The following is a 12,118-nucleotide window of genomic DNA, read 5'->3' as shown; positions in this document are numbered from 1 at the left end:
GAGCACCAAGACCATCCAATCCTAATGAAAACATGTATCTTTAAAACTGATCATGGGTATGTACTTTCATTTCTTTTAAACACAGTGCTTTCTAGTTTTTAGCAACCATCACTCAGATGGGAGTGAAGTGAGTATTTGTTGGGTACTACAGTATATTTAGCTACAGATTCATATCAATTTGCTGCTCCAGTGAGCATTTACAATAGCAGGATGGTGTATTTTGAAGCGACTTCAAATGAACTACAGTGTTCGTGTTCATCACAGTGAGGCAGCGTGTTTAAATAGTTACAGAACAACAGTGGAGCTCTCTGGAACAAATAGGAGATGAATCTGGTATTTGCTACACAGATTTATATCAACACTTGTTAGTAGATTACTTAATTTATTAATTGTTTCGGTCTTTGCTTTGGATTATTTGACTTTATCCTTAAATCTTACTCAGAATTATAGTCTAACAAGGGTGAGACTGGTGATGTTCTTGTCTTCAAAATCTGCAAGAGAAATGATGTGACTTCATAGCTTTTCATCATTTTAACATCTTGGTCATATTTTTCATAGGCTGAACTCGCAGATATGCTTTAAAAATGTCACTCACACGGACATGTTTTTATAAAACTGTGGTTTCACATAAAGATCTATAATATAACAATTTGTCAAACTATTGAAAGTGCTCACGCACATTCAAAACCGTTGAAGGTAGGTGCTGGACCAACATTACGCAGCAATGAAAATATAAATAAAGGTCTGCACAATGTGGTTGCCTCAGGTGCAGTTTATTTGCACATCCAGAAGTGTTGTTTCAAGCTAATGCTTATCTTCAGACTTCTAAGTAATAACAGAGATGCCATCTTTTAAATACATACGCTCAGTCTGGTCACATAAGAGTCACATGATAATACCGGTGAACCATACAACCCACTTCACAAACACATATTAATAAAAGCTCATCTATACATATAATAAACATACAAACACATTTATAGGTAAGAACCTCACAGCTCATAAGAATAACAGCAAACCAGTAGCTTTAATACCTTCTATATGGATAGAGTTGAATAAAAGGGCCTTTATATTTAAAATAAGATGTTTTAAAACGTATTGGAACAGGAATCTACTCTATCGAGCTCATCGATAATGACAGAGGAAGGGAACAAAATCAACATCTGGAGTCAACCACAAATAATATCATGTTTAGAAAAAGACCACAATGCCACTCGCAGTGAGTAGCCCAGCTCACCACAGACAACGCATTCATTTCAACCCACATCACAATACTGATCACATCAAATATGCAGAGTCCAAAATCATCCCAATGATCTGATCAAGTCCATGGAATGTCTTGTGTTTCCCTTTTACATATAGTCATCGCAGCAATGGTCCGATACGGAACATTTGTATCAGTTCCAAAATGTAAGGAGATGATGTTGTGATTTGTCTTGTTTACATATTTAGACCGGTTTTACCGGTTTCACTGTGGGACTAACCCTTTAAAACAACGTCTAGTATTGAGGAAAGTAGTTTGCTGTTGCCAGCGACAGTTTGTTATCAAACCAACAGCTAATAATTGAGTAGTGTCTGATGCTTCAGGTGTGCTGTGTTTAAGAACTAGGGCCTGAGCCGCCACGTTATTATTGCCAAATATCACGGATAGGTGGGGTTTGAGAAAGAAGGTTGCGTATCATTTTATTTGATTGAAATCTTGTCGCATAGCGTCTGCCTGGCCCTGTCAGTGGGAACTAAAGCAGATGAACTATTTCACCTATGTTTTCACTAAATGCAGGAGTGGGGGGGAAAAGCACATGTATGCACTTCTGAATGTATACGAAACATGCTTTGTGCTCTCTTTGCAAAACAGAAAACTATCTTCTTACACGTAAACGTGAAAGACTGGTCAGGCGTATTTTGGGGGAAACCTCCAGTGTGATGTTCATCAATATCAACCAAGAGCTTTTTAGAAGGGGAAATCATAACCTCCTCTCATTGTATTCCCATGATGAAAATACTCTTCGATATTGAAAAATGTAGGTTTAAATATTGCAGTTTTAGAGTGAAACATGTTTTTTTTTTAGATGCATTGTATAGTTTAACTCTAGATAAATTAATTTGTGTACATTTCAGAGACATCCAATTGCATTTCTGTCTGTTTTAACAAGTGAGTAACAATCTAACCAGTCTGACCATTTACTCTACTGTAAATATACTCTATGAAATGGACTGCTTACCAAATACAGTCTGTGTAAAATGTAGGCATACATCTCCATATACATAACATTTTCCTGCCTCAAAGTATGCTTTAAATCATGGCTGGACGTATGATTGAGTAAAGGCAAACTACCAAATTGAGTAAAATTGTACAGCTACCGTCTTTTGAAACATCCAGTATATCAAAGACTGACATAAACTCTTAAATCATTTCCTCCCGCAGATTCCTGGGGAACTCGTAGCCAGGGTTTGTGGTTTGAAAATATATCTTGGTAGTTATGTTGCCAAACGGCAACAGAGCGTCTCTGCAAAGATATAAGGTTTTGTCATTCGGCTGAAGTGACCATTTAATGCGCTAGTGTAGCAGATGGTAATTAGGTGTGAATTAACTTGAAAGACTCAGTGATGATGTAATCATCACAAAAATGGATGTTGACTTGATATTCACTCTTTATATGTGTGTCGCTTTGGACAAAAGTGACGAACAAATTTACTGAACTGGTGGATTTCAAGTCTTCTAATTGATTTTAACATCCTACAGATATGAATGGAAACCAACGGCTGCCTTGAATGAAAACATAGCAAGTGCATCGTTAGCCCTAGTGTGAAGTAAACTGCACATTTGTAATAAATGGAATAACACATGCAAAACAACTGGTGTGTTTGCAAAAGGCCTACTTTCTAAATTAAATCACTACTTTACAACAACACACAACTATTTTCATTATCAATTAGTTTATTCTCTTGATTCATTATCTTCAAATGGCTTGAATTGTCCAACTAACAGTCCAAAACTTCTAAATATTTGGTTTACTATCACATGTGACAAAGAAAAGCAGTAAATCTTCTTCACTGAGAAGTTAGAACTTGGTCAAGTTTTGCAATGTTGCTTTAAAACATTACTTGGGTGATGAATCAATTATCAAAGTATTCGCTGATTAAATTTCTGTCGATCAACTCAGCGATTGATTGTTTCAGCTCTTGACTACATCCTGGTGGAACTTGACAAGTCATAAAGGTTATACAACAGTAACCATCATCATAATACAATCGTAATGTGTTTACTTTCTCTCTCTACAGAATCTTGGGCTTCTACAAAGGGATCCTTCCTCCGATTGTGGCAGAGACCCCGAAGAGAGCAGTCAAGGTGAGAAAAAGGATGCTCGTGTTGATTCGTAGGAACCCGCAGAGCTCCTTGCGCTACGATGCAATGCTCCGGCTCCTGTTTAACCGTAAACTGCTGTATGAAAACACTCCTACCGCAATTGTTCCAACGTGACACATGAAGTCCTCCGCCATGTTTGCCTCAGCCACTCCCATGTGTACTGTTGGCCTACTAAATATTGACTTACAACCATTTACATCAAGCCTTCCCCTGAGCTTCCATCTTTTCATATGTGTTTTAGGAAGGCTTACAACATATAATTGGGGTGACACAAAGAAGGCTTGATGCCTGGCATGGAGCTGCTCTGTAATGAGATACTGGAGACGAGGATGTGTGAACTTTAAAAATAAACGCTCACACTGAGAAGATGGGGGTAATCGCTCACACACCGAAAAAAGCTTGCCGATGGTGAGAAATGTCTGGGGCGAAGAATTTAAGCAAATTAAAGCTCCGATTTAAACGCCTCTGCTGCCGCTTTTGCCCTTTGCTCAGATAAACAAATCAGTGGTGTCTCCTTTTCAGAATGTGCATTAGACCTTTCTCTTTCCACAGAGACTGTGCTCTAAGATTCACAGTTGATACGATGCTCACACGAGTTCCCCTTTCCTCCTGAGTGTTATTAAAGTAGCTGCTTTTAATAGTGTGTGTATATGTGGGTGTGTATGTGTGCTCAGATGTCTGAGAATGCACTGTGACTTTCTGACGGTTTGTTTATCCTGATCCTCCCTCTGCAGTTCTTCACTTTTGAGCAATACAAGAAGTTGCTGACTTTGACCCCTTTGTCTCCTGGTTTGGTGAGTCTTTACACACAGAGGCACCTGAATACACGCTCACCTGAAAAATAAACGCACGGGACCAGAAAGAGCGTTGCACCCAGTGTCAAAAATCCAACATTTCCGCTCACCTGCCAAATGCTGGTAAAATAAAGATAAATGCCAAGAATAACTTTACCGACCAAATAAGTTAATGGTAATTTTCCTGTCAATGCAGAGTGAATGTACTGTTTCATGTACAAATGCAGGTAATGCATGAGTACACTTGGAGAGTTTAGTTAACTTTTTACATTCTTGTCTTCACCTGCTGAGCAGAACCCTAACATACGGTTTCTGCTGTTGCTAGTTTTAAAAAAGACATTCAGCTTGTTTTGTTGGATGGTTTTGTTCGAGTTTATTATTGTGGTAATGTATAATTGGCTTTGATCCCTAAACAGGTCATCTCACATTGGACAGGTTAGACAGTAAACCTCTCAAGTAGGGATTAAGTGAAGAGAGCCTGAAATAACACTTGTTAGGTTTGAAGCACATGTGAAAACGTCCTCGATGGCTAAATAAAACATTCAAATATCGGGTATAAATTAACAAAAGGATCCTTTAAGTGCTTTAAGTGTGAGGAAAATGTATCGTGATTAGCACGGGCAACTGTAATCCTCCTTAAACATCACAAGCTAATACCAAATATGATTTTTACTAGTGGAGGAATGCCGTCCAATTCTAAAATGAGCTGAGGGCTAATCAAACAGATTATACTAATGATAATCTGCACCTTTCATTTAATACTCTACCATATGCACTTCTCAACCTTAAACTTGTTTAGAGTACAGATAACACAAAGGAAATTAACATTCGTCTTCAAATCTGCACTTTAAATGGTACACCGATTGAGCAAGTTCCTAATTAGATACGTAGGCATCTGGATTGATGCTGAATGTACTTTTGTAACCTTATAATCATCCTAATTCTAAATTAAAGAGACGGTGTGTAGCTTTTTGGGGGATCTATTCGCTAAAAATGGAATTTAAAAAATGTTTCGACAGTAGTCCTGAACGGACAACCAACTCTAGCGAACGCCTTTCGCATTTTTATGTTACTTAAAGTCCACCGTAGTTCTCCGACACGCTTGTGAAACAAACTTGTGTAACGTGTGCAAAACCGTGGTGCTGCCAGCTGCCGTCGGACTTCCATCGCTTCCTAAAGGCCTCTGAGCGAGGAGAACAGCAATACCAAGATTTTGCACTTGGCAGTTCACGTCTTGGAAAGGCAGGAGTGAGCCGAGGGGTATTCAGGTGGTTGCAGTCTGAAACCACATTGCTAGATTCAATCCAATCCTGTACACTGTCCCTTTCGATGCAATTTGTTTTTGTGTTTAATCAGGTCTCACTTGTGAATGAGATCTCGATCTCAATGTAACTTCCTGATTAAATGTAATCGGAGGGGTTTTACATTAAAACAAATTAGTAGTACTCAAGGTAAAAGGGCGTGAACAGCAAGACATCTTTTACAGCTGAAATTCGTAACCTAGACCTCAAAGTCAGTATTGGAGTGAAGCCAAAATAATGGCAATTATAACACAGTCCTAATAAACAGTCTCTTATGTATGTTTGCTTGGCGGTCGTTAATTCTGGAAAATGGTTACGCCTCAGGCCATGAATCTACAAGTAGTTCCATCCCTCTCGACCAATCTGGTTTCTGTTATACTGAGTCAGAGTTTTGAGCTCGACAGATCTGCGTTGCTGGGGTGCGGTCACCACACACACACACACACAGACACAGACACACACACCACGTATTCGGGTGGCAGCCAAGTGTCAGGCGTGATGAATGGCTTACCTGTAACTCAACGTGGAGGCCGCCCCGGCACGGCGAGTATCCTCGTCTTGTTTTCGCAGCCATTGGTGGAGAAATGTTTACCTGTTCCATCCATCATGCTATCCACCTCCTTCTCTATCTCTTCATCTTCCTCTTCCTCAAGTGCCTCCAAACCCCATTTCCCCCCCAGAGGCCCTCGCGTATCAAGTATACTGTAATCACATAAGATCATTAGTGCGAGTGAATTAAGGATTGGTTCTGAATGGCTCTCTCTCTCTTTCTCTCCTATTCAGCGTGGCACAGCTGAATGCCTTCACTCTGATTAATGAGGACACACACAGTAATAATACAAATAAGGAATTAAACTGTGGCTGGCTGGCTGTGTAAACATTGCGAGGCATGTCTGAGAGGATGGGTCCCGGGGCCCTGACAGCAGGATAAAGAGGCAGGAAGAGTAATGAGCTATAGACACGTTCTTGACATGTTCCCATTACGCTTCTCTGATCACGCGCACATGCACGCACACACACACACACTTACATGCAAGCGTATGCTTCCCCATGCAAATACATGCACTGTTGCAATATCCACTCTTAATTACATGTCAGGGTTATACATGTATAAATAGGTAGAGGACTCTTCCGGTGGCACTAAATTAAGTGCTTTGGTTATTAGAAAATAAGTGATTATTATGTGTTTTTTTTTCACTTCTTCCTTTTAAAGATAAATCTTAAACAGCTTACTTTGCTCACATTCCTTTTTTTTCTCTCCTTTCCTTGACCCTCTTCTCCCTCTTCTTGTCTGTCATCTAACATTTTGTCAAATGATAACGAACACAGGTGTCTTCAAACATTTGTCACGTGACACCATTGACAAGCCTGACAGAAACAAATGTCCATTTTAGACGAGACAAAAGCAACTCGGGGAACAAGTTTCTGAAAGCGAAACTGCGACTCGCCGTTAAGCTCTTGTAGCTCGGACACATTGGGTGGAGACGGCGCAGAATAGACAAACTCATGTAGACAGAGAGGAAAATTGTCAAATATTATTTGCACATTCTCAATCCTAAATCATCTCCCCTCCAGGCGCTGTCTGTAGCGGGGCTTGGCGCAGGCTTGACTGAGGCCGTTGTCGTCAATCCGTTCGAAGTGGTGAAAGTCAGTCTCCAGGCCAACAGAGACTCCTTCACAAAGGTTGATAGACACAAAATACCATAATGTGTTTCTCTAGATGCCCAGTGGGTTTTTCGCCAGCATGTGACACGTCCTTCTTTTGTTTTCCCTCTCTCCAATACAGCAACTCTCTTCATTCGCTCAAGCAAGGCACATAATTAATTCAGACGGATTTGGACGGAGGGGCCTGAATAAAGGACTAACATCGACACTGGGACGCCATGGAGTATTCAACATGATCTACTTTGGCTTCTACTTCAATGTCAAGGATGCGATTCCTTCCAGCCCGGTACGATCACACTCTGACTCTGTTTTGTTTTTTGGGGGAAAATGCAACCCAAGCCAAGTGTCAGACACTTCAGCTTTGCGTTGGTGTTTGTAACCTTGACGAAACAACATTTTCGCTAACTTCAGGCTATATGGTACGCACGTGTCCCAGCCATCTCGCCAGTGGGGAATTGCATGTGTTTGATAGTGTGATTAGTTTGCCCGACTGCCACGGCAAGGAGGAAGCAAAAATCAGAGAGAGCTTGTAAGATCAGCCCCGCTAATACCTCGTCTGTTTGCTCGTCATAACATCCTCAAAGTTTCAGATTACACATCCGGCAGGGCCTGATGGCCCAAACAAAAGTTAATTTTGTTTAATGGAAACGTTACCATGCGGCAGTTCCATATGTACAAACCGGAGCATTAGATTAACTCCAATGAACTAATTGGAAGCAGGCAACGGTACTATTTTCAAGAGACGGTTACAGTGGGAGCCAAAGCCCTGCTATATTTCCAACATCTTTCCAGTGACGCATATACAGAGAAGCAAGTGGTCATCCTCTGTGAATGATAATTATGTGGCTGGATGACCCAAATAGCTCTCTTCTTAGATTGTGGCCGTCGCTTTTGGGAATTACCCATCGGTATGTACGTTGATGGAATGATCCTGTTTGTGAGAGGCTAACAACGACTATTGTTGAGGGAGAAAAGGATAAATATTGCGGCCTCCCATAGCTTACAGGCTGAGCTGATAGAGGCGTATCTCCAAAGCCCATTTGTCAGCAACATGAGCAATGAGCTTGCAACTCAAACATGTCCATAGTCAAATTAAGCTGGCCGAGTTCAGGCTTCTCTCATATCTCAATTTGAATGGTACAGAAGAGGCAGATAGCACACACAAGTGAATGTGTGAGGAGATGTTTGCTTAAGGCTGTTAGGAAGTGGGTTGATGGGTGTACTTAGGCCTGAGGGTATGTTACCCCCTTCCCCACATCCCACTTGAAAAAAAAAAAAAGAAGAAGTGGGATTAGCTGTTGATTTACCTCGACTCTCAGGGTGTCCAGCCGCTTGAGAAAGGCCTGGACCAGAGAGGCTGCTGTCATTTGTAAAAATATCCCGGCCAATTAGCTGTCAGAGCTCTCTGAGTCTGGGCTTCTTTGGTACAGTAATACCCCTGTACCGAGTCACAGCCCAATTACCCAAATTGTCCCCATATGCCTCCCCAGTCTGCCTGCATGCACCCTGTTTATAAATCCTCTATCTTGGCTCCCCAAAGAACATGTGCTTCTGTTCAGCCAATCAGAATGCTGCACCACAGTCAGGAAGCACTAATCTGCCCCCCCCGCTACCATAAAAATGATCAGGGCTTTCATGCCAGATTTGCAGTCATATGCACAAGCCCCCTCATGCTCTCCCCCACTTTAACTCACATTTACAGTACATACACAATGACTCCATTACACTACTTTCTCTTTATTGCTGAATTTATATTCACTTCTTATATTTTGGGCAATGATATTTAACACCTGGTGCCCACTCTTGAAATATCGGCAGTAAAATGGTGCTCGTTGAACATGCGTACTTTGTTTTGATCCGGTGTCTCCTCTTCCTTACCAGGACCCTACCCTGGAGTTCATGAGGAAGTTTGCTATTGGCCTAGTGTCGGGAACCATCTCCTCCTGCGTGAACATTCCCTTCGACGTAGCCAAGAGCCGTATCCAGGGCCCCCAGCCTGTGCCCGGAGAGATCAAGTACCGCACCTGCTTCCAGTCCATGACACTGGTGTACCGGGAAGAGGGGTAAGAACAAGGGGGGGGGGATAGGTAGGGGATCATAAGTAAAAAGAAAAAAATGAAACATTGGCACTGATGTGTCCAAGAATTAATGAGGCACTTTGTCTGCTTTGTTAGCAATTGATAGCTGTTTGCTTGCCAAACTAGCTGTCAGAAAAGACAAATGTACCAGCTGCAGCCACAAGTTAGCAGGGTTTCACTGTGCAGAGTGAGTTTCCTGCACTAACTACAGGAGAAGTGCATGAATAGCTTGACGCAAAGCTGTGATCCGATAAATGGAAGCTAATTAGTGACGTTACGTTCCGGGCTGTGTTCCCCACGTGTGTGACCATACATTTCTGCATTCTGTCAGACGTACAGTAAATGTTAACATATTTTCAAGCCTCGGAGAATGGCTGCTCTAAATGGAGGCTTCAAGGAAAAGGTGTATGTTACTTTAGCCAGTGCCCTCGGCTTTCCACTTTCCCCCATGCAGCTCCACTAGACAAGGGCCAGCGAGATGTTTGTAGTTAGTGGGCGAAGGAGCCTCGGGGGCTGCTGCAGGAACGGCACTGAAACGTTGTCGTCGCAGGAGGGTGCATGGAGGGTGCCCCCTCCGCCACATCCAGTCCCCTGCTCTAACACAACACAGTCCCAGCTAATTAGTGGTCCCTATGGGAGACGTCGTTAAGCAGACCCTAACGAGCCGCGCTGCGCTCCACGGGTCAATCTAATCAGACAGAGGGCCAGGGAGGAAGTGGGTCGAGCCTTATTAACGCCATCAGTGGCGGGGGCAGGGAGCGGGACAGGGAGCACGAGGTGGAGGCAGGCAGCCACTGATCACCTTGAATGCATTAAGGGAAAGGTACTCGCCCCCGCTGCGTCGTTAGACCTCAACTATGTACCTGACGACAGGGTGAGAGACGGACAGACAAGGCAAGAACTCACTGCCACACTCCAGCCTATACACACATGCAAGTACACACACTGAAGGTATACATAGATTAAAAACTGGATCTACATAGTTTGAGGTTTAACTATGGTATTTTGTATTTGCACATTATTAACATCCTATTTTTTTTTCTGTAGGTACTTGGCGCTATACAAGGGGTTGGTACCCAAGATAATGAGGCTTGGACCAGGTAACAATAAAAAGTTATTTATATTGGTATTTAAATCGTCCTTATAATTTCCATTATTATGGACATTTCCAGAAAGCCCACACATGACGCTGAAACTCAGTTCCTGTTGATTCACGCTGCTCATTCACTAGCAGGGAAACACGGATTGATTCACTCTGGCACTGTCTTCTGTTCGGTTTCAGGTGGAGCAGTGATGCTGCTGGTCTATGAATATGTGTCCGGGTGGCTGCAGAAGAACTGGTAACCAAACACAAAAAGCACAGAAAGGAAAACCAAAAGAGTGCCTTATGGATTGTGCCTCATCGCCAATATCGTTAACTGATTCCAGTAATGTCCGACCAAATACGTTGTTTGTTTTTACCTTGAATACACAATACTGCGCTGCGTAATCACACATCAGCAGTGCCATGTATTTCAATGCAGCTTTCTAAGGAAAAACTACATCTTCATTGAAGTAACTTTCTCAGGAATTAGAAACAGCTGCAATATTTGAAAATTGACCAGTACTTTTTTACTAGACAACAGGTTTTTAACCGTGGATCAAAGACCCTGAAAACCTTTCTCAACCAGCTTCCTACGAATTGGGCCTTACTTGAATTTTCTGCCAAATTTAGAACATTTTGGGTTATTTTACATGAAAGGTTAATGCATTTCGTGCTCCTCTCACTGGTTTGAAGAGGGCAGTGCTCAGTATGTTGCCAGTACAGTCAGTCAAATCTGAGCAAGTAAACCCAAACAGCCCTGAAGAAGCAAATGATGTCTTTGAGACTGAAACTAACTAAGAACGCTTTTACGAAGTAGCTTATTTAGTCATGAATACTAAATGTTATCATGCTAAATATTTGAAGCCAAAGTTTTCAGGGGTTATAATGTTCAGTTTCAAATGAAATGAAACACCAAGAATGGAATGAAGGCATTGTTACAAAATACCAAAAAAGTATAGATGATGAATATATAGCTGCTGAGTACATAACAAATATGATGAAACTAACACATACTGAGTTTAGATGCGTCTCACTCTGAGCTCTGCTGCACTCAGTGGATCATGAATATCTATCAAACATCACTCGTATCTTAATAATATTAAGATATATTACTATTATTATAATATAATAGTAATATAAACTGCTTCTAAAGTCAGCTACAGTGCACACAGCAGCAGAGGACTGTCTATACGCACACAAACATAGTGTGTGTGTGTGTACACATCTTCATATACATCTTAAATATACTGTGATCACATCTATAATACTGTGCCTTACTCTGTATATTAATCAAAGCAAATAGCCGCAATAGTGCCTGATAATTACTGTGTAAAAGACCTTCTTCTCACTGATATTGCTATGGCCTATTGCAGAAGGTTTCTAATGAAGATCCTTTTGCATGACTGATGTTTTTATGAACCTTTGAATTGTAATATGAAATCTTTGATTGGTAAGACATTTTTAATTTGACTTTTATCTCAATGTAGCTTTTGTGAAAATGTACTTGTGTATGTATCGTAACAAATTAAAAAAGCAGACTATTAAACTCCTCACTGGGTTCCTCACTGTTTGTGTGTTGTTGCGTGTTTGTGTCTCACTGGGAGCGTTTCAGCTTGGCGTTGATATATGCGTATCACCTTCCTTCACTTTACCACTTCTTCACCCTCCTCCTTGTCCCCCCCCCCCCCCCCCCCCCCCCCCCCCCATCAGAGCACTTAGTTTTTTGAGAACCTGTCAGCTGTAGAGGTTGTATTAGGTGCCTGCGCTTAGTTTTAGTGCAAGCTAAAACAACAAGCTCAAGAAATGCAAATGTGGCTGCAGGAATGGTG

At 41.6% G+C, this 12,118-nt stretch overlaps 1 protein-coding gene across 1 annotated transcript in view; it reads left to right on the top strand.

Moving 5' to 3' along the window:
• The window catches only part of slc25a21 (solute carrier family 25 member 21), an 85,022-nt gene extending 73,165 nt beyond the window's left edge, over window positions 1-11,857 (top strand). Inside the window, exons 5-11 of the mRNA XM_079175293.1 lie at window positions 3,283-3,349; window positions 4,102-4,161; window positions 7,038-7,145; window positions 7,249-7,413; window positions 9,009-9,190; window positions 10,253-10,305; window positions 10,488-11,857. Of these exons, the coding sequence (XP_079031419.1) occupies window positions 3,283-3,349; window positions 4,102-4,161; window positions 7,038-7,145; window positions 7,249-7,413; window positions 9,009-9,190; window positions 10,253-10,305; window positions 10,488-10,549 (697 nt within the window). The 3' untranslated portion in view covers window positions 10,550-11,857. The remainder of the gene's footprint in view (window positions 1-3,282; window positions 3,350-4,101; window positions 4,162-7,037; window positions 7,146-7,248; window positions 7,414-9,008; window positions 9,191-10,252; window positions 10,306-10,487) is intronic.
• The last annotated feature ends 261 nt before the right edge of the window (window positions 11,858-12,118 follow it).

Source organism: Pholis gunnellus (assembly GCF_910591455.1).
Source record: "Pholis gunnellus genome assembly, chromosome: 15".
In the NCBI taxonomy this organism is placed as follows: domain Eukaryota; kingdom Metazoa; phylum Chordata; class Actinopteri; order Perciformes; family Pholidae; genus Pholis; species Pholis gunnellus.
The sequence above is the reverse complement of the archived record's forward strand: the minus strand, read 5'-3'. Positions and strand labels throughout refer to the sequence as shown.